Source organism: Biomphalaria glabrata, chromosome 8 (genome assembly GCF_947242115.1).
Source record: "Biomphalaria glabrata chromosome 8, xgBioGlab47.1, whole genome shotgun sequence".
NCBI classification, from domain to species: Eukaryota; Metazoa; Mollusca; class Gastropoda; family Planorbidae; genus Biomphalaria; species Biomphalaria glabrata.
Genome location: NC_074718.1, coordinates 37,386,272 through 37,410,559, shown reverse-complemented (window position 1 = coordinate 37,410,559; position 24,288 = coordinate 37,386,272). Strand labels below are relative to the sequence as shown.

At 37.0% G+C, this 24,288-nt stretch overlaps 1 protein-coding gene across 2 annotated transcripts in view; it reads left to right on the top strand.

Annotated features, from left to right (window-relative positions):
* Window positions 1-24,288, top strand: part of LOC106058159 (fibrillin-3-like) — a 204,915-nt gene that overhangs the window by 140,710 nt on the left and 39,917 nt on the right. For both annotated transcript variants that reach the window (XM_056039655.1, XM_056039656.1), the window contains one exon: window positions 20,865-20,990. In XM_056039655.1, the coding sequence (XP_055895630.1) occupies window positions 20,865-20,990 (126 nt within the window). The remainder of the gene's footprint in view (window positions 1-20,864; window positions 20,991-24,288) is intronic.

Genomic DNA, 24,288 nt, shown 5'->3' with positions numbered 1-24,288 from the left:
TTCAAAGATAACAATAAGGTAGTTTCCTGCTCGCCTTCAGGCGTACTTTGAATGCACCATAAGAATGCTTCACAGGTACGACACATTTTATTTCTTAATAGATCTTTGTCATTCTCTCAAAAATATCCGGCCACTGGTTTCAGACCGTGACAAACTGACCGGAAATAAGAATCAGATGTCTGCTGTATCGCGTTTCTATTGACTGAAATGGTATTGAAAGCTGTCAAGGTTAATGAAGTGTTTTTTGGAGAGCTTGAAGGTGGACGGTGTAACAGAGGTGGCCTCCAACCAAGCGCTATAAAGATAAACTCAGACGCGATTTCGCCCTCACTACATAGAGGAAAGACGCTATCAACAGATGGCCCCTGGTCAGTTGGAGAGCTCTCACAAAGGCCGAGTGACACACACCGAGGCTCAGAGGAAAGCCCTTGGTAAAGAGAATACGCAGAAGACCGAAAAGAAAACTGAAATAGACTTCGGCGGACAACAGCCTCAACTGCATCAGATGTGAAAAAATAGGCAATCTCAACTGGACTTGCGTAGTCATGTAAAATACTGCTCTCATCCTTAATCTTTGGAATTTAAGACATTGCCCATACCATAATCCGGCCAACAGCATCAGCATTTGTCATTTACCAATAAGTATTATGGAGATATATAGATATCTTAACATCTTACAATATTTATTTGTTAAAAGTCAGAGTAATTCAAATTAAGTTAAAAGTACTTTATTAATTAAAGTACTATATAATAAGCCAAAACATAGACTGCAATAAATAAAAATTATAAATACATTATATAATATACAGAAAAACAAACAAATGTCAAATATGTTTTATTTACGTTGTGCAAATTGGACATGCACATCTTTACTAAAATGGTATAAATATATTTTAGATAAAAACAACAACAAATAATTACTATGTAATACTCTACATATTACAATGTAACACTCTGTGAATAACAGCCAAACAAATCTATTTATAAGCCTAGCTGTGACAGCAGAACAGAAGAGGTGCGAGAGACAGAAACTTCAAACTATGGGAGAACAAAACAACAACATATCCAACATGGCCAGGCTGTACCCAGAAGCAAAACATTTTTTTTTAAAACACGGAAAAAAATAAAACCCGGACTTTGGGTCACTGTGAAGCACGTGTCCTGAGCTAATTATATCTCATGACCCAATGCAGGTCAGTCAACTGTCTGCTCCACTCCCTTACCTTTGTTTATCCAAGACTCTTACTTGCATTCTCTCCCCTGTTGCTATTTTGAGAACTTAATACAGAGATAATTTTCATTATGACAATAGAGATAAACAAATGTTATTTACGAATACAAAACATTGGTCAGTAATTTATAGTCACCTACTTCATTAGCTGAGATAGTGGATTCAAATTCATTTGTAGTAAGATAGCAGATTTCTTGTAGCGCTATGCCTGCAATAGGAATGTAAGAACATGTTTCAAGAAAGGCAAATATGATAGGCTACCCAAGTGTAGGAGAGGCCACTTAAAAAGCCACCCTAGTGTAAGGTTAGCAAACCAAGCGAATGTTTGGCTACCTAAGTGTAAGATAGACTGCTCTAGCTTATGATAGGCTACCCAAGTGTGGGATAGGCTACCCTAGTTTATTATAGGCTACCTAATTGTAAGAAAGGCTACCATAATAAATGATAAGCTACCCTACAGTATGATAGTCTACCCTAGTAAAGAATTGGGCAAACTCGTAATGCAAAGAAAAGAAATTACAGTTTATTATAAGAGTGAGTTGTTTTTAAACAAATTAAACTTTGCTTACCAATACGTAATGAAAACGGTTCTAACGATTTTCCTAAAAAATTGACAGTTTATGTTTATCTTCTGAAAAAGGAATTACTAGGCTACCTTAGTGTATGAAAATTTACCCGATTGTATGATGGGCTACCAAAGTGTATGATAGGCTACCCTTGCGTTTGATAGGCTACCATGGTGTATAATAGGCTACCATGGTGTGTGATAGGCTACCATGGTGTATGATAGGCTACCATGGTGTATGATAGGCTACCATGGTGTATGATAGGCTACCCTGGTGTATGATTGGCTACCATGGTGTATGATAGGCTACCCTGGTGTATTATAGGCTACCATGGTGTATGATAGGCTACCCTTGCGTTTGATAGGCTACCCTGGTGTATGATAATCTACCATGGTGTATGATAGACTACCCTTGCGTTTGATAGGCTACCATGGTGTATGATAGGCTACCCTGGTGTATGATAGGCTACCATGGTGTATGATAGGCTACCCTGATGTATGATAGGCTACCATGGTGTATGATAGGCTACCCTGGTGTATGATAGGCTACCATGGTGTATGATAGGCTACCCTGGTGTATGATAGGCTACCATGGTGTATGATAAGCTGCCCTGGTGTATGATAAGCTACCATGGTGTATAATAGGCTACCCTTGCGTTTGATAGGCTACCCTGGTGTATGATAGGCTACCATGGTGTATGATAGGCTACCCTTGCGTTTGATAGGCTACCATGGTGTATGATAGGCTACCCTGGTGTATGATAGGCTACCATTGTGTATGATAGGCTACCCTGGTGTATGATAGGCTACCCAATAACATTTCTCCTTTATTGAACGTTTTCCCTTCACTGAGAATTTCACAAATGCTTTTATTTCTGAGATGTCCTCAGCCACTATCCCCTGGGCTATTCAGCTAGAATTTTAAGGTCAGATTCCAAATCTGCAATTTACTCATTTTGTAAATAGAGGCCAGTAAAAGGTCTGATAACTAATTACCTCTTTGCATATTTTAATGTGGGCGGGAAGGGGTAAATCTATAAAAAAAAATCCTTTTGTAGCGAGAATGTGATTTCTGAAGGTTTACTTTTGTTTTTATATTCAATTAGAGTTAAACCTCAAGCCACCATCACATACACACACACACACACACACTTTTTTCTCGGAATTTGGTGACATTAATCCTTTTCTCGGAGATTTGCTTAATTAATGAGGGCCAGCGAAGTTCATTGTGGAAAGGGTTTGAACCGCAACCAGCTCCACCCGGTTATCATTTTCGAATTAGTAATTGTTGTTTTGCTTTACTTTTATATTGGAGCAGGACTAGCCTCAACTTCTCCCTTGGTTACGCCAATTGAATCTTGTGACTGTAGTTTTATTCTAGTTATTAGTGGAAGGGGTGGGGATTAACATTAAAGACCCATCCATCCGGCTACGCCCATGTATTTAAGAATATCAGAGGACTTTAAATAAACAAAAACTACGTTCTAGATACTTAATGTATTTAGCTCTTGTAACAAGTAGAGTATTAAAACCTCTCTATTCACTTACAAGTCTTCTAGACATGTAGCTTATCAAAACAATCAAGTCAAACCACACAGCGACATTATTTAATTTGAAACACATCGAAGTGTAATCACGATGAGATAACAATATTTTGGACATGAGAAATCAGTTAATCTTTTCACACCAGCAATCAATTAAATAAAATATTCCAAACAGCGAAGTCAACAGTAATATAAGCTGTAATCCCCCATGACAACATTTCATCGTGGAGGCCAGTCTATCAATATTATGAAATTGAGTATATAACGCCTAAGAATTTGATGCATACTTCCAAAAAATATTTTTGACAAACTTTCTCTTTTGAAATATCAAATTTCATTCACCCTCATCCTCCGCGTATCAAACATGTAGAATGGTTATACCTATTGGATTTCTATAGTTGCGGAACGAATATGGTAAATTTCACAGAAATGAGATGAAAGCCTGGGCATTAACTATGATCGGAACAAGATCGCCCACACAGCAGTTGAGTCCGAAGCAACGACAGGCACCTTAAGCAGCTTGATATCAGAGGCATCGCATTTTCTGCCTGGATTTAGCATTGTGGGCTGTAAGCTGCCAACGGGTCACCGGATCCTCATTTTTTAACAAAGGTGATCCCCTCCCTAAAATATTTTCCATGTTTGGGTATTGCCTCAAGGCATCAGAGGTTTGCAATCAGTGTCTTCAATCTCCTCGTTTACCCATGCACACACAAACACAAACAAACACACACAAACACACACACACATAGGTATCATAAAAAGCAGCGTATAAAAAAATATTTGGACTAGAAAGTCAGTGTCTTTTACTGAATGCTGAAGGTAGCACCAATATCTAGAAAACGTTTCCATTCAAATTTGAAACACAAGATGTCTGAATTCAGTTGTAAGTTTCAGATTAACGTACTTAACTTAACAGTTTTAACTAACAGAATATTTGCGAAATCTACTAACGACTCAAGTAAAAACATTTTTCATGCCTATTACCATGTGTTGTAGACGGTCGTTGACTTTAAGCACTAAACTGCTGGTAGACAACTTAACTACTGTAGGCGTTTTATATTTTAACTTATACAACTGTAGATAACCTGAATAACTTCTTTTGTGTACAAAACTAAATATAACTTTTATTATAATAATATTGGACTAGAGATGAAATAAATAAATGTAGTAGATTTAGTTTAATATAAAAATCTAACTCCTACAAAGACACATGTTTTCACTCTAGCAATCTGGAGATGTCTGTCGACCGCCGACTACAATGTAGCTTATCTTGCATCATCCATAACCAATCACTAACCTCTTCCCACCGTCACCATAGAAACACACACACACACTCCATAACACCATGATAAACATAATATACTTTATACACTTTTATATCATGTATATCTCTACTTCTGCTGGGTCTCTCCCAACACATTCTTCATGCTTGTATCATCTACCAAAATGTTTCACAATTTAAAAACTTTACTTTCATACAACCTCGTAATACCTTGTGATGACTATTGATATATATATAAAATATTATTTTATTAATAAGAAGAATATATTACGATCTATAGGGCTGATGATTTAAAGGTCATCTGTTTCTTTGGCCAATGCTTAACTAGCAGGGTGTCATGTGGCCAGCACAACGACCAACCGCCTTTACTTTTCCCAAGTTAGGTACCCTGAAAATCCCGAAATTCAAAATCACAGTCTTCATCGGGATTCGAACCAAGGACCTCTGGTTCGGAAGCCAAGCGCTTAACCACTCAGCCACCGCGCCACCCCATTTTATTGAGGTATAAATACTATTTATACTACTATAGAATATTTTGTTATGCATTGCTTTAAAATTGATGAATTCTGATGAATAACAAATTCTAATAACAAAACAACTAAATGTCTCAGTCTATGATCATCCATCAGATAAATGTCTCAGTCTATGATCATCCATCAGATAAATGTCTCAGTCTATGATCATCCATCAGATAAATGTCTCAGTCTATGATCATACATCAGATAAATGTCTCAGTTTATGATCATCCATCAGATAAATGTCTCAGTCTATGATCATCCATCAGATAAATGTCTCAGTCTATGATCATACATCAGATAAATGTCTCAGTTTATGATCATCCATCAGATAAATGTCTCAGTCTATGATCATACATCAGATAAATGTCTCAGTCTATGATCATACATCAGATAAATGTCTCAGTCTATGATCATCCATCAGATAAATGTCTCAGTCTATGATCATACATCAGATAAATGTCTCAGTCTATGATCATACATCAGATAAATGTCTCAGTCTATGATCATCCATCAGATAGATGTCTCAGTCTATGATCATACATCAGATAAATGTCTCAGTCTATGATCATACATCAGATAAATGTCTCAGTCTATGATCATACATCAGATAAATGTCTCAGTCTATGATCATCCATCAGATAAATGTCTCAGTCTATGATCATCCATCAGATAAATGTCTCAGTCTATGATCATCCATCAGATAAATGTCTCAGTCTATGATCATACATCAGATAAATGTCTCAGTTTATGATCATCCATCAGATAAATGTCTCAGTCTATGATCATCCATCAGATAAATGTCTCAGTCTATGATCATACATCAGATAAATGTCTCAGTTTATGATCATCCATCAGATAAATGTCTCAGTCTATGATCATACATCAGATAAATGTCTCAGTCTATGATCATACATCAGATAAATGTCTCAGTTTATGATCATCCATCAGATAAATGTCTCAGTCTATGATCATCCATCAGATAAATGTCTCAGTCTATGATCATACATCAGATAAATGTCTCAGTTTATGATCATCCATCAGATAAATGTCTCAGTCTATGATCATACATCAGATAAATGTCTCAGTCTATGATCATACATCAGATAAATGTCTCAGTCTATGATCATCCATCAGATAAATGTCTCAGTCTATGATCATACATCAGATAAATGTCTCAGTCTATGATCATACATCAGATAAATGTCTCAGTCTATGATCATCCATCAGATAGATGTCTCAGTCTATGATCATACATCAGATAAATGTCTCAGTCTATGATCATACATCAGATAAATGTCTCAGTCTATGATCATACATCAGATAAATGTCTCAGTCTATGATCATCCATCAGATAAATGTCTCAGTCTATGATCATCCATCAAAGACACTCTCCCCTGACAACATGTGAGCGTTGGTCAGATAAACGTCACGTCTCCCTGATACTGTCTACCTAAAGTCAACATGTTGATAATTAGAACGCATATCTCGGAACAAAACAAAAAAAAAAGGAGGTCACAATCAATTCATTCCATGTAATTAAACAGCTGGAGATTAATAAAGAAAACTTGGGTTTGGATGAGGCTGTTAGCATACACAAGGGATTCATAGGCGTAAACAAGAGTGTCTGAAGGAGGGGACCCGTTTCGACTATGTCATAATTTCTTGCTGACAAGATCAAACCCTAAAGCCTTTCCTTTCTATTATGACTTTGGAACGGCTGTAGCCACTTGGACATTATCGTTATGCTAACATTTGTTGTCATAACTCTGTCCAGCACATTGCCATCCACTGACATGAAGAAATTGCGCACCATCCTGTGCACTAGTCAAGCCTGGACTGATATGGAATACTTTGAGGCTCTACTGACTTCCGCCCAAGCATGGTAGCTGAAAGAAGGCGGGTAATTTGTGGTTGTTTTTATATTAATCTTTTTGTTCTCATCGAGCCAATAAACATCCTCATCATATCTAACAGGGCAAGTCTTAAGCCACTGAAACCTATGCGGCCGCAGTGGGCCCTGCACTTTCATAGGCCTTGCGCTAATTCTAGGTGTAAATTATTAAATTAAACTTTTATGACTTATAACAGGGTTCCAGTGGCCGATCCTACACGCGACAAAAAAAAATGACATTGTCAGCTTTCATTTAATAAAAATTTTATACGAAGACGAATTTATTTTCTAATTTTCGTTTATTATACTTCCTACCCTGACTGGGCCGAGCGCAATTCATTTCGCATAGGACCCGCAATTGTTAGGGCCGGCTCTGCTATCTAACATCCATTCGGTTTTATTTATTATTAACTTTTCTTACACTTTAGAAAGTTAGCAGCTAAACCCTCGTGCACCAACTTCGAGGTTAAATCCGCGATTCTAAGTTTGCTTAACCAAACTGCTAATAAATCTTTACTTATGTGTTTAGCTGTGAGAAAGCAAACCAAGGTTTAATATACAGTCGACATTTCGGAAACAAAATATATTCTTTACGTTAAACAGACAGTATTTGATAACACTTCCTCTGCCAACATTATCGCTTTTTATAATGCCTACAGGGCAGATGATGTTGAAGTCATCTGTTTCTATGACCTACGCCTAACGAGGTTGGTATGAGGCCAGCACAACAAACCTTTCCCATATTAATGTTAATACCCATAAGAGTTGGGTAGACTAAAAGGCGCCTAAATGATCTCGAAATTCAAAATCCTACTTTTAACAGAGATTCGTGAACCAGACTTCTCGATTAGGTAGTCAAGCGCTTTACCACTTAGCCACCAAAGCCCCATATTAGCCAATATTTTATAGAGAACAGGAGCTGGTGTACAAAAGTTAATCATAGATATAGGATCCTTTAACATCGTTTTTCTCCTTATGAAGGTATATGGGGTTAAGTCTGTGGTTTATTGTCACAACGGCACTTCCCAAGTTCCTATTTAATCCCTGAAACTCTCAAACATGATGCTAAAAACTATTGTATTTACATTTCAAACAATAGCAATACTACAATGACGAGAATCTCCTAAACACTAGAGATTATTGTGTTATATATCTTGTCATCGTGCCTTTTAACTTTGTCCTTGTATTTCTATCGAAAGTTAATAAAGTAAAAAAAAAATTTCTCCTTATAGACCATGTGGTCTATAGGGCAGATGATGTAAAGGTCGTCTATTTCTGTGGCCTACGGTTAACGAGGGTGTCATGTGGCCAGCACAACGACCAACCGCCTTTACTTTTCCCCAACAGATTAGGTGCCCATTAGAGCTGGGTGGACTCAGAGGCGCCAAAGAATCCCGAAATTTAAAAAATCCCAGTCTTAAACAGGATTCGAACCCCAGACCCCAAGCGCTTTACCGCTGAGGCACTGCGCCCCCCCCTCCCCCCGGAAAGTAAATATATACTCCAAAATTGAGAACTACCATGGAGGCACCTATGCTTAGCGAGTAGCCATGTCCGGAAATGGTAAATATTTACAACAGTCTAATATACCTCTGTGAACATTTTGCAGCGGATTCTTTTGTTTCATGAACTAGCACTCATTGTTATTTTCTATGGGTTTAACATTCATCTTTCTTTCTCTGAGTTCAACTCAACAAATATTTTGCTCTTTTTTTTTTTCATTAAAAATTTTGTTTGTGCGTGGCGAAAAAATAATTGAAACTGTTTGCGCACATCCGGGTTGTGACCCAGATCAGATGGAGACTTCTAGAAATATGGATCAAGTCGGCAAATATCCGGTATGGAGATTGAAAATTGACTTTAGTACTGAGCGGTGGGCGGAAAAAAAAAGGGGGAGGTAACTATTTTAGGGAACATTCAAGATAACCGCGATGAATCTTAATCAGAATGTGTCTATTTTTAGACGTGTTGTGGTTTGCCTTTGATGTCCTTAAACATCTGACGACTCCAGATGGTAGATAAATTACCCCACCCACCCACCTACAGCTTTATTGACGAGTGTGGGGCGCATACAGAAGTAGTCCGCATCTAGATCTATATCGATACCTGGTTAATTGAGTAGCTGTCTGTTTGTAAGCTTTGCTATATGCAATAAACATGTTACCCAAACAAGAACAAATATTTCTCAGATGTATTGCAATTATACGTATATTTTTTTTATGGTAACATGTAAATTGATGCTTGCACCAATTCACGTTAAAATGGTACAGATTAGTATAAATAATGTCAATTTAATGTTTATTACAGGGACAAAGTTATAAAGTAATGTCCCCCCTTCAGACCTTGCGATCTATGGGGCAGATGATGTTAAGGTCATCTGTTTCCTTGGCCAACAGTTAACGAGCAGGGTGTTATGTGACCAGCACAACGACCAACCGCCTTAACTTTCCCCAAATAAAGTCAGGTACCCATTAGAGTTGGGTGGACCATGTCGTTATTTTGTGCTGCTCTGCTGCTCACCTCTGCTAGCAGACGTAAATGAAATCCTCGAGCTCAGAACGAGGTAAAATAACGAACTGTATTCATGCGCAATCTTTTGTTTTTGAAAATAAAAAGTTTCAAGACATTTTAATCTGTGTCGGAAAACAAAATATCTTTTGGTGTCTCCTGTCAACAGAAGTAAGAAAGTGTTCCTAAGCTCTGTGGATTTTTAAGTCTCTAGAGACGATCTTTTCCCTTCGAAAACTCTTGTGTGACTAAATAGGTCAACTCTTGATACACAGCTGCAGTCACAGTTTGGGCATATGTAATCACCAGGCGCCGTTGCATTTTCACCCTTCTGTCTGCTACTGTTGTGTATGACATCTGCAATCCTGGACCCTTTCCTTATGCTCTCTCTCCATATGGATCTTTCCAGTGCTACTTTTTCTCAGCTGCTAGTGTCGATTTTGAAGAGCTTCATGTCGCGTTTGCATACATCTGTATACCGTAAAGGTGGGCGACCAGCGGCTCTCCTCGCTTCTGTTAGATCGCCATACAGACAGTGGCGTTGCTGGGGGGGAGGGAGGGGGAAGAAGGAGGGGAGAATTTAAAAAATACACCCATGCCCCCACTTGAGGTGGCCCCCAAATGAGTGTTTTTCACATTAAAAATTAAATATTACCCATAAATGTAGGGGCCCGCAAAAAATAAAGCCCCCGGGCCCCCAAACGATGGGAAAATCCTAGCTTCGCCCCTGCATACAAAATGTCTTCTGTAAGTCGACCTTCTGGCTTTCTATGAACGCTGCAAAGCCAGCTAAGGCGTCTGCTACTGATAACGCATCGCATGTCCTGGCACCATGCTCTTCGTAGCACTTCCTCATTGTTGATTAGCTATGAGTTTATAGTGTCACTGTGGGATCGAATCTCTTCTGTTTATAGCACGAAATACTTGTTACATGTAGGCAGTATCACATTTTCACTCTAGGACTTGAAACTTATTTCCTAAACAAAAACGGTCATTTAACTATGAATTATAACATAGATTGGAGACGAGATCTACTACCACACTTGAGATAGTGTTACAATTATAGGTATTTTATTTTAACTGACAACAGTGTGGCTTTATCTAGTGTTGCTGACGTTGTCTAGATTAACGTCAATTCCAAATCTAATGGATACACATTTCTATTGTTCTTTACATGACAAATACGATTAAACACAAACACACTGGCCCCAAAACACCCCAATAGAAAGAAAAGTATATGGAGAGCTCCCTGATTTGGAAACCACTGCGCAGTTCATCTCATGTATTGGTCTAGTCATATGAACACTCCAACATAACAATGAGAACGAAGAAGAAGAAGAAGACAAGCACACACACAAAACATAGTTATGAATACTTCTTTTTAAGGACATAAGAAAATGAGAACTTATAATGTAACTAAAACATTTCGCACCAAAACGGCTGCCCTAAAACGGCAATCGCGCCGATGTGGCTGAGCCAAAATCGTTCTGCTTCGTTCAGTATTGCAAGGAGTCTTTTCTTTGAGCGTACGCAGTCAAGATCTTCTACTTCAGTGCAACTGAGTTCTTTATAAGACGGTGCGCAAAATGTTCCCGTCTATTTATTTACTTAATACAACGAAACATTGGAATGGATCGCGGGAATATCCGCTAAAGACGTGTTCAAGATTGATTGACCATTAGGAAGACAAAGCCCTAGACCGTACTACGTGAGGAGATATGGTGACCAAAAAAAAAAAGCTATGGAAAGCGAAAAAAATGAGCCTCGGTTATGGAAGAAAAGCGTACCTTAACGAGAAAAATGGGCAGCTCCTCTACCACCAAAGCGAAAGCAACTATAACCAGCGATATATCATGCGTCTCTCCAAAATAGGACTCTACAGCCTCATGAAAAAGTGTTCGAGATGAACCTTAGTCGCTCTACGACTGAAGGAGGCCAACAAATATTTTAAAACATTATAAATGTGAACAGGGAGTTTTCACTGTGCGATCAATTAGCTAGTTTTTGTTTGTTTGTTTTTTGTTTATTTAAATATACATAAAATGTCAAATTTCTTGGAAAATCTTCAAAGCCGTTTTCTAAATCCGTGACCAGATTTCACTGAGTGTCTAGAACCCATGAAACTTGTACAAGCTAATTAGAGGAATTTGAATAACAATAACAATTCTACAGTGCATTATATCCTTCTATTAAAAAGTTCTATTTTAAAAACCTTATGTACTATTCTTACTGACTTAGATCCTCCCGCGCTGTGCATCTTAACAGGGCTGGTTCATAAAACGATTATATTTACCTCTAGTATACAATAGATAAAATATATATAGTTTTTGAAAATTTTTACTGTCACACACACACAAATATCTCATTTTTTATGTGTTGCACTTTAGAAAAATTTCTTCTTGTTACACGATTCCGATATTTAACTTCCGATGCGCTGGACAGTCCCCTCGATGGTCTAATCTCTGAGCCTTACCTGCGGATATTTGGGCAAGAGGGTATACCTTCCTATCTGAGGAAACATTAAAAACATGATCAAACATCTACATTTCTGTATATGGACCTTATGTAGGCGTTTCGTTAGTCACCGTTGTATGTGTATATACATGTTTTATTACTTCGTTCATGTGAGTGCGCAAAGGAATAAAATTGTCCAGCGTACTAAATGTATTCAAACTGTAACAGGCACGCTTTACGTGCTATGTCGCATTGACATTTATCAAATTGACAAAGTAGGCTACATTATATATATAATGTTTTTATTTCATATTCATGAGTAATACATTTCTCCATCTACGCCTGTTTTTAGCAATAGCTTTCTTTTTGATCTTCCAATATGTCCTGCAGCCCTTGTAAGAGCTGTCTCTTTTAAAGCCATTGCTTCTCGGTGTTGTCTGTTTTCAGTTAAGGCGATCTGTCTACGCAGAAGCGTAGCTATGGTGGGGGGAGGAGGGAAGAGAATTTGAAAAACCTCCCGAGCCTCCCCACAAGAGGGGGGCCCCCAAATGAGTGTTCGAGTTTTTTTTTTTTTACATTAAATTAAATATTACGCCATTATCTGATATCGAATATCAAAATGCTGGGTCCCCCAATAAGGTCAAGCCCCCCCCCCCTACGCGAAATACTGCACTCCTCCTTAATATTAGGACCCAGGATTTTTTTTCGACTCTCGCCATTGTCAGCAAGTGTGTCTGGGAAAGCGCTGTGAGCCCACCTAGCGCGGGGTGAAGCCCCGCCCCCAAGAACTATTTCTGATATTAAAAGCCAACAAAATGCATATTCTGTGGTGTCTACAATGCATTATCCTGCTATTAAAAAGTTAAATTTAAAGACCTTATATACTATTCTTACTGACTTAGATCCTCCAGCGTCGTTCCGCGCATTGGGCGGCACTCGCTACAACACAAATCTGTCACTGGCAATGTCTGAAGCCTCTTCCCACCTGCTCTGAGGACCTTCATGAAAGTGTGGCGCCAAGTTGTACTAGGATGTCCTGTTGGCGCTTTCCTCGTAATGGCCTCCATATCATCGGAACTCTTATTATGCGAAAATCATTTTGACGGAGAACATGTCCCGCAAACCTCATGCGACGCTCTGTCACAACCTCACTAAGTGGTCGTCTCCCAGTTCGTCATAGGATTTCCTTGATTGATCTCTATAACTGACTCCTAAAATCTGTCTTAGCCATCTTTGTTGAGCCACATTCACTGCACTTTATTAATAGAGCCCAGCCACTGGTAGAATTTTTTAACCTCTCTTGGCTACGCTCTTGGAATTAGGTGATAGTAGTTTGCTTTAGATTTTATATCGAAAAGGGAAGTTTTATCGTCAAAATCATTTTTTTGGGTGTGTGTGTGGGGGGGGGGGGTTAAATTAAAGAATCTGTGGATTTTTTTTTTTTTTTTAATTGAAAATCACATTAGCTACGCTCTTAGAATTTTGAGTGCGTAATTGCTTTTTTATATTGATGATGTGCTTTTAGCTTTAAACCCCGCTGAAGGTGGGTTTTAAACACAAAACATCTCTTGGCTGCGCTAACAGAATCTGGTGACTAATGTATGGATAGTCTTATATTGAAGGGGAGGTGTTATCATAAGTTTTGGAGGGGGTTTTAAAATCAAAAGCTTTAGGTGCATTAGTGTAGAAATTGGCTGATAGGTATATTATTAAATGAAGATTTGTTGACTTACATTTATTTATGTATTGCATTTTAGAAAAAAAATTAAAGTTATTAAATGAAATAAAAAATTAAAAAAACTAAAACGTTCATGTTCAACTGATGATAATAAAATATAGTAACGATAATAATAATAATTGTCAGAGGGCAGTACGGCTGCAGACCTGCCACATCAACAGAAAATTCATCAGTGGACTTTGTTAAGGGGAGACTACAATGAACTTTGTTTTGCTCTAACGAAGCTTGACACTAGCCGTGCCAGAGATTGAATATTAGTTCATTTCTAAAATAATAATAATAATAATAATATAATTTAGATCGAAAGCTATATTTTTATTCATTTCTGCTTACTGATCAAACCCGTTCAGACTCTTTCAGTTTCTTTCGCATGCACGTATGAAAAAGGGAAAGTTATTACAAACTACATCCTCAAGATTCCAAAGGAAAAGTGTTTGAAGATCAATCCATGGTATCACTTGTTATGTAATATGAGTCGATAAAAAATAACTGCTGCATTAGCTTCTGTCGCGTCAGTATTTGTGTGTCGTGTCATAAACAACGAGTGTCACAGTGACATACTGACACCTTACTCTCTAGACAGTTATTTCCATCCACTTGAATTGAACAAAAAAATAGAAACAAAAAATCCGAAATTTAGAAAATAACTTCCTGGAAGTTTGTCATTTGACTTCGAAATTTCGTTTTCCGTTCCACGTTTTGATAAAGCTAATCTACTTCCGGTACTTTTTTTTTTCACTTCCTTCCTACTAGCCCCCCCCCCCCCTTTTCTCTTCCTTCCTTGTCCCGAAGATCTAAGTCACTCCAACACAGTGCTCATTAAGTCTGTCTGTCTGTCTGTTTACTATCAGTCCCTTACATCCAATGGTCAACAAGTGAACACGAGCAGACATTAACTCGATGACTGATTCATTAACGTAAGCAAATGTTGTTCTCTGATAAAGTAATTATCTACATGGTCTGGCCTTCGGTTCTGAATATGACCTAGATTTTCAGAGTAGTTGTAACATTGAGTCAGTCAAAGAACAAAGACGTCTAGATACACATTTGTAAAGAACTCAGGGCCATCCAATAGTAATATCACCATCCAATTGTAATATCACCATCCAATTGTAATATCACCATCCAATTGTAATATCACCATCCAATTGTAATATCACCATCCAATTGTAATATCACCATCCAATTGTAATATTACCATCCAATTGTAATATCACCATCCAATTGTAATATCACCATCCAATTGTAATATCACCAACCAATTGTAATATCACCATCCAATTGTAATATCACCATCCAATTGTAATATCAGCATCCAAATGTAATATCACCATCCAATTGTAATATCACCAACCAATTGTAATATCACCATCCAATTGTAATATCAGCATCCAAATGTAATATCACCATCCAATTGTAATATCACCATCCAATTGTAATATCGCACCTACCTGTATATCCAGAAGCTATAAATAATTCAGAAAATTTTAAAGTATGTTGGATCCGCCATGGGATAAAAGGTTAAAGTTTATAACATTTTTATTTATTATATAATAGAATCGCTTAAAACATGAAATGCTATAAAGTAAAAGCAATAGTTAAACAATATTAACATTGTCCTACTAACATCAAAACAAGAAAATTCAATTAAATTCGACTTGTGAATTCTACAAAAAAAAAAAAAGAAATTAACAAACAAAAAATTTGTGACATTTTGAACATGCTCATAGTAAATAGAAAACATAAAAATATCGAGACCAAAATTAAATTCAGCAAAAATTTCCCACTGACCAAATTGCACAGCGTCGGTTTAAAACATTTTTTAAATGAATTTCTAAATGAAAATTTATTTCCTAGTAATTAATGTCAGTCAGAGTTTATGTTTCCTTGCTCACATTGGAGGTTCTCAAAGCGGAAGTTTTTCTTTCTTTTTAAAACATAATAATATTCAAACATGAAACTTTGACGTCAGCAATGATCAGTGATAGGAAAATCGATATTCCCTCTCTTTTAAGTAAGAGAGAGAGAGAGAGAGAAAGCTAGAGAAAAAGAAAGAAGGACATAGAGAGTGAGAATGACACAGAGATAGGGAGAAAGCTAGATAGAAAGAGAGATAGAGAAAAAAAACAGATCGTCCCAATGGAAAGCTCAAGACAGTGGCGTAGCTAGGGTGGGGTAGGGGGATGTCTCAATTCAATTTTGTTTACATTAAATATTAAATATTACTGCCCTGTAATCCTGCTATTCACATGTAGTATAAAATACTAGCCAGCATTGATCTAGATGATGTTATAGTTGTCTTTGCTACACAAAGAGCACAATGTGAGGCGATATGAATTGAGATATGTCACTTGTGCATCATCTCGCCAACAACGGTGTTATTCATCAAAAGCGTCTTAATGATAATTTTTTGTTAATTTTACTTATATACTGTACCATTTGGAATTTAGACATATATTGATTTAGTACATTATCTCATATTTTGATGACGAATGTCAGAATCCAGGGGCCCCTAAAAAGATCAAGCCTCCTGGGGCTCCAAATACATCGCTTAGCCACTGGCTCAAGAAGATAAAGAAAGTTTCTTTAAGTTTGATTACAAGATGATTACTTTTTTATTTTCTTGTTTTAAACATGGCTTTATAGTTTTTTTTGTTTTTTTTTTTACTTTGAAGCGTAGTCTCCCTGGAGTTACCAGGTGTCGTCGATGTTTAGTTCTAGTACTTTCTTCCCTTCACTTTAGTTAAACACGTGACTCCAAGCAACAAGATACTTCATTGTTTTCATGTGTGTACTAATGAACAATTAAAAATAAATGGATATCACAATGTTTTTAGAATGTTTGCGCTACATAATTAATGGGATAAAGCTAGGCTTATAGATGTATGTGTTCTCTATAAAATAATGTCAATGTTAGTGCGTTATGTAGGGTTAGTAAATTAAGATGCTCCTAATTTGAGTTTACATACGCCTGCACGCACAAAAGAGGACAATATGTTGGACAAAGTCTTAGCGATGAGGACAAACACACACACACAAATGGGGCAAAGTAGACTTTAAAAAAACAAGTCTAATAAATTAATTGCTGAAAAAAGCAAAATTTTATGATTTTTCAAAAGCGTGAGTCTTCCAAAAACCTGGAAACATGGCACGGGGTCATCGAGACAAAAAGTGTGTGAACCACTGATCTAAGTCAACAGTATTTCCGCTTTTTTTTTTTTTTCAGAAAAATATTTTTAAGCTTATTAAATAGAGTACGAAAATCCAGATCACGTGACGAGAGAGCCGTGACCTGGACCTAAAGAAGTTTCTTTTTTTAGACATGAGTTTTCCAAATTTGGCAAAAGTCGAATCTAGTTACAGGTCGGAATGCACATCTACTCTCTTGCTCATCCAGTACTGTCTGGTTGGACTCTTCAGGTGACGTGCTTTGAGTGACGTCAGGGACCAAATCTTGCTTTAAAATATTTGTAGAATGAAACATCTCCAACACGTGATAAACACATTAGATTAGCTCTTGTTGAAGATCTCTTATCTTCTTTGCACTGGTTTCTGAAAAAAATAATGATATAAATAAATATGTATTTGATGTCCCAGCTTTTACACTCTCTGTTAATGGTAAGAAATATAAAGATAGAAACATAAAGATAGAAACACAAAAATAGAAACATAAAGATAGAAACACAAGGAGAGAAACATAAAGATAGAAACACAAAGATAGAAACATAAAGATAGAAACATAAAGATAGAAACATAAAGATAGAAACATAAGGATAGAAACATAAAGATAGAAACACAAAGATAGAAACACAAGGATAGAAACATAAAGATAGAAACACAAAGATAGAAACATAAGGATAGAAACATAAGGATAGAAACATAAAGATAGAAACACAAAGATAGAAACATAAGGATAGAAACATAAAGATAGAAACACAAGGATAGAAACATAATGATAAAAACACAAGGATAGAAACATAAAGATAGAAACATAAAGATAGAAACATAAAGATAGAAACATAGAGATAGAAACACAAAGAGAGAAACATAAAGATAGAATCACAAAGATAGAAACACAAAGATAGAAACACAAGGATAGAAACACAAGGATAGAAACATAAAGATAGACTTACAAAGATAGAAACATAAAGATAGAAACACAAGGATAGACTTATAAAGATAGAAACACAAAGATAGACTTATAAAGATAGAAACATAAAGATAGAAACATAAAGATAGAAACACAAAGATAGACTTATAAAGATAGAAACACAAGGATAGAAACATAAAGATAGAAACATAAAGATAGACTCTATTGTCTGTTCATAGAAATTTAGAGTTTTAAGGCAAATAGTTGAGTGAAGATGGTGGTGGAGGAAATAGAAATATGATGTGCTGACAGCAGTGGTTCCCAAACTTTTTCCTTAACGGAACACTTCGAACATTCTAAGTATTTAACGGAACACTTTACTCTTCTCTTGAATTAGCTTTGTTACCTTTGTAACTTTTAAGCCAATTGAGATGATGGTCCAGTTGTTACAGGTAACTGAGTTGGAAGATTAATTGTCTAATGTGTAAATGACGCAAATCAGAGAATGTAGTGTTTGTTTTTCATTTAGTGTTGAGTCTGTTTTTTTGGGGGGTTGTTTTGGTTTGCATGTTTACTGAGTGACCAACGAGATTAAGCTCAGTTTAACAAAGACATGGCCTGGATAGATTTTTGGAGATTAATTCAATTTTTATACTCAGATTGAAACTTCTTCATGAGTGGAAAAACCTGGACACAGATCTCAAAAACGGCTCTGTCGATTTTCCAAGAAATTTGACAGTTGGTGTAAATATTTGGGAAAAAGAATTCTCGCTAATTAACCATGCTATGAAAACTCTAGTTTGACCGCTATAATCTTTGAAATATCTTCAAAAAGTTAACTTGGTCTTGACAATCTTTATCTTGAACAGTAATGGGCACGACATGACCTAAATTGTGCCGATGTGCCAAAAAACCCAAGATATCAAAAATAGCATATCTTGAACAGACTTGTCAGTGGGCTTTCCTAATGTTGGCCCCATGCATTAAAGAGTTAAATAAATAAATAGACGCTCAAGTCTGGATCACAGACCTACATATATTATACCTAGACTGGATATCTTTAACACTACACCAAAATGTCGTGAAAAACTTCAAAAAAGCTGAAACAAAAGCGTTGTTTTGTAAAGTAGTTATAAGAAGTAGACTTTTTTTTTTTAGTTTATGACGTGTTGTAAATGTTTGGGAATGGCCGACCAGTTCAGGAAATACAATCATGGGACAGAGAGTAATGGGAGGGGAGGGGGAGGGTAATCATCCAGTGTGCTAAAAAATATCACTAACATCTCATGATGTCTTTATTTATATGTAACAAAGTATTTGCCATGCAATTTTCAGAAAACACTGTTCAAAAAGGCGATGTTCTAATCTAGGTCTAAGCACCCTTCAATCAGGCCTGAACATTTCATGCTAACAAAAAATCTTCTGAGGTCACCGCGATCTTTGTCTACTTATACCTTTGAATACAGTTTCTTAATTTTGTTTTACAATATCCCTAATTCTCTGTTTGACGCTCCGAGCATCTTCTATGTGACACAAAACATCGACGGCGTCTTTGAGTAGATTTATATTTATGTCTTCGCCATATTCGCCACAACAAAATGGAGCCTCGACCATTGCTTCCCCTTGGCTTCCAGTGTACACGTTTTAAAACAGGCTAGATGTTCTTCTCCTCGCTTCTGCCTTCGTTCACACATTTTACTTCATAATTACGCTCCGAGTACATACAGATTTCCATTAGCTGACAATTCCAATTAGTCAATTAATTATTGGTAATTAATTATTTGGTTTGAAATCAAATAAGGGAAATAACTCTGACATTATCGATTGATATAATTGTAAGTGAGGAGTTTCTGCTCTTACAAAAACTATACTTTGCTTGTTCCACGGCTGAAGTTACATACGTTTTGTTCAATGTCTTCATCGTCAGAGTTTGTAAGTATACCAGTCAAATCCACCATGCTGTTTTATGTATGTTTACTTCGAAATACACATTATACTTCTACTTGCAGTAGTGAAAATACACTATAATTACTTTTTAATTTTTTAATTTTTTTATTTGGGGGGGGGGGTGTTTTTGTACTTGGATTGTTGCTCCTCTACCATCTCTGAGTGACCCTCACATCTCACTCTATAGTGGGTACTGTGCAAAGTGTCAAATGTTTTCTATGTGTGCATGGTACCAGATAACACATTTGCATCCTGTTAATAGCTCAACAAGTTATCATTCACAGCTATCTTCAATAACATTATAACAAGAACATTAAGTACTACATATTTTCCAAGCGTCGATTGCCAATATTTCCTACTCTTCTTCCGCTTTGCGTTAACCTGCTAAACTCCCTTTACAAAGGTGCAGAATTGGCCTAGACCAGCGGTTCTCAACCTTTTAAGCTCGGCGACCCCTTTTTACAATCCATAAGTCTGCCGCGACTCCCCCTCCCTTGCTCACATAAACAGCAATAGGAGAATAGACAAAATAATCCATTTTTTCGATGGTCTTTAGCGACCCCTGGCAAATCGTCAATCGACCCACAAAGGGGTCGCGACCCACAGGTTGAGAAACCCCTGGCCTAGACAAATGATCTTTTTATTATTGACTTTTTTGCTCCGACTGAATCAAGTACATCAGAGAACCAAATGTTCATATTAATTGTTGATAAACGTGTTCATCAACTTTGTCTTTTCAGATGTTAGAATTTGGAATGAACGCTATAAAGAGATGTAGAATATGATGGGCATTGTTGAATCAACACAGTGTGTTTTGGCGAGGGAAATGCGTCTGTTCGCGAAAGGGCCGGCCAAAGAACAATAAGCAATGGTCGTTTACATTATCTATCTATCTATCGTCGAATCTCTTGTCCAATGTGTGAAATGGCCGATCGATTCGGGAATCGGTTTAATCATTAATACTTGTATTTTTAATTTTTTGTCCTCTTCCTTTCTCTCTCTCTCTCTCCTCTCTCTCTCTCTTTCTCTGTGTCTCTCTCTTTCTTTATCTGTTTATATATTAATTATTCATATTTTTGTTTTGTTTTCGTAGACATTGACGAATGTGTTAAAACCGAGAATCAATGCCCAGGACCTTGTATCAACACACCAGGCTCCTTTCACTGTGACTGTAACATCAAAGGATTTAAACCCAGTAAAACCCATGACTACTGCGAAGGTAATTGAACGGTTTATTTTGTTTCAGATAGTAATTTAAAAGCTTTTAAAATATTAATGTAAGCTCCATTGAGCTCGAAGTCTGAATAGAGATGATTGACAGTGTCCTCCATTGGTCAGTTATGTTTGTCTAATGAGCCGAGCCCAATCCTTATAGAAGGCCTGTACACTGACCTGTAACGTCGCAACATGTGGGCAGTTTAGACCAAAAGCTTGTTGCCACGTCACATGTCGGACGCCACGAATGAAGCTAAAAATTCTACAAAACACAATGCAAATTGTGTTTGGTGTATGTGTTTCCTATCTGACAGATTAGCGCGAATAAATGTTTATAAGTCCAATAATGTATTTTTAAAACTGGAGTAAATAAAGGCCTAAAAATTCCTGAACAATACAGAGTCATCACGAAACTGGAAAAAGGGGGGGGGGGCGGGGCTTTTGTTCTGCACCATTAGGAAATCAAAAGTACAAACCCGACCAACATCCATGTAGTAAACTGTTACTTTTCACATCATGTACTTATAAGTATAATTTTTTTTTAAGAGATTTGAAATGCTTTAATATCATTTAAGTTTCTACTTTCACGTTTTGATTGTTCTATTGAATTATCTATTGTCAACATTCTCACTAGATACATTTAAGTGCCTTATATTAAAAAATATTATTCATTATATGCTATTAGAAATAAAAAATAACATGTACATTTTACAGTTAAACTTTCTATTAATCCTATAACAAACGGCTTACGGGGGAGTATAAACTATACGACAAAAGTTTGATTTTATTATTGGTAGAACTCTTTATGAATATCCCAACATAGTTAAGTTTTGTTAGAAAAATTGTCTTAAAAATATTTTTTTTCGATAACAGATTTTCGCATATTTGTCAAGAAATGGAACACAGTACAAATTAAATTAATATACTTTACAATTGTCAGTAATGGTCGAGCTGGTGACCACTGGTCAACAGAGTCATAGAATGTCGTATAAAACATACAGACGTGTTTAACATAATGTGATCATTGGACTGGGATTTACGTATTTTTAATCAGTGCAATGAGCGGTAGATTAAACACAGTCTCCGCAATGACATCAATTCCGGTAGATCAAGACTTGAGGGTGACATCAGCACTCTAATCAATGTTAGTCCCCCATACTGTTTACGTATCGCAAGATGCGACAATGAATACAGTGGACCACTGGCTTGGACACCTCACCGCTTCTTTGTCTCTGTGTCATATAGAATTATTTACTATCTACGTTTTGCTGTCAAAATCTCCTGCTAGCTTTAAATGTTGAAGTATTAATTATCTCAATTATGTAATCCGGGGATGCCCAGAAATACGTCCAGCGGGCCAATATATTTGATTTGTATAGAAAGTCTAGCCGTTTTTTTTTTTTTGTTTATTTTAAACAATAGTTAAACGGCGTTATAAAACAAATATAACATCATTCTTGGTTTGAGCCGCAAATAAAAAAATGTTTAAATTACTCCTAGAGATTGGAGGATCGATGGGAATATTGACCAATAAGAGACAATGAGTCGTTGACTAGCTAGATATAATTTTGCTCACATTTTAAGTACAGAAATGAAGCCAGTTTCCGACGCATAAAAAAGTTATCTTTCAAATATGCCATTAATTAATGTACGTAGGCCTACAGTAAGTAGTAATAAATAGATCCACAGGATTCTATTAAAATTGTTTTAGGTCAATTTCTTTTTGATTTTGTTCCTGTTCGGTCATGTGGCCCACGACACGAGTGTCAGAAATTAAATTGGCCCGCAGGTTGAATCAGGTTGGACATCACTGATGTAATCCAGTGGTTCCCACACTATGACCAGATGGCCATTGCCTGCCCTGACGATCGTGTGTTGAATTTAGACGTGGAATCAAGGTAGAAACTTGTCCATTTGTTTTCATGTTGAGGTCCCTAGAACTGCTCAATGTAAGATACACTGCTCAATGTAAGGGACACTGCTCAATGTAAGGACACTGCTCAATCTAAGGGACACTGCTCAAAGTAAGTGACACTGCTCAATCTAAGGAACACTGCTCAGTGTAAGATACACTGCTCAATGTAAGGGACACTGCTGAAAGTAAGGGACACTGCTCAATGTAAGGGACACTGCTCAAAGTAAGGGACACTGCTCAATGTAAGGACACTGCTCAGTGTAAGGGACACTGCTCAATCTAAGGGACACTGCTCAAAGTAAGTAACACTGCTCAATCTAAGGAACACTGCTCAGTGTAAGAGACACTGCTCAAAGTAAGTGACACTGCTCAATGTAAAGGACACTGCTAAATGTAAGGGACACTGCCCAGTGTAAGGGACACTGCTAAATGTAAGGGACACTGCTAAATGTAAGTGATACTGCTCAATGTAAGGGACACTGCTAAATGTAAGGGGCACTGCTCAATCTAAGGGACACTGCTCAAAGTAAGTGACACTGCTCAATCTAAGGAACACTGCTCAGTGTAAGGGACACTGCTCAATGTAAGGGACACTACTCAATGTAAGGGACACTGCTCAATGTAATGGGACACTGCTCAATGTAAGGGACGCTGCTTTAGATGTTTTTAATTCGTGTACTGCTTTATGTATGGGGCAGTCTAAAAGAAGAAATGTGTTGATGTCACAAGCCAATGATAAGGTGCTTTCAAAAGCTGCTTCGTCCGAGAAGTTTGATCCTCTAAATCCTAGCTACACAGCACGATATTCAATTATATTTTGATGTAATACAATGTCCTCCTTTGTAAGACCCAGTCCTTCTTCTTGTCCTCCAATGGGCTTGCAGGTGCCTGTCAACCCTAAAGTGAGATCACGAGTCCGCCTCTGACAAACACATGAATCCGCTCAATGTTGGCCCTCACATCCTTGTTTAGAGCTATTCACGTAGACACACGTAGAGGTCACGACCCAAAGTCATTTCCTTATAATCATCAATCTAACTAAACAGACCTTTTATGTGTGGGCTTCCATAGTTGTAAGTGTGATCGCCTGTGTCTGTATACTTTCCTTATGAGTAAGACAAAGTCTAAAATACCTGTTTTATGTGCTTAGTTTCTGGATCCGCTTCACTACGGACACAGGACATTCACTCAAAAAGTCCGGACACGTTCAGGAACACAGACTAAAAACACAAAATACCCAGGTGTTTTAACAAATGAAAAACTGTCATGGAATCCACACATTGATGAAACTATTAAACAAAAAAACAAAGCATTAGGGTTTACTAGAAAGAAATTTCTATAAATCAAATAAGAACAAAAAGCTAAAATGTTATTTTACCTTGGTTCG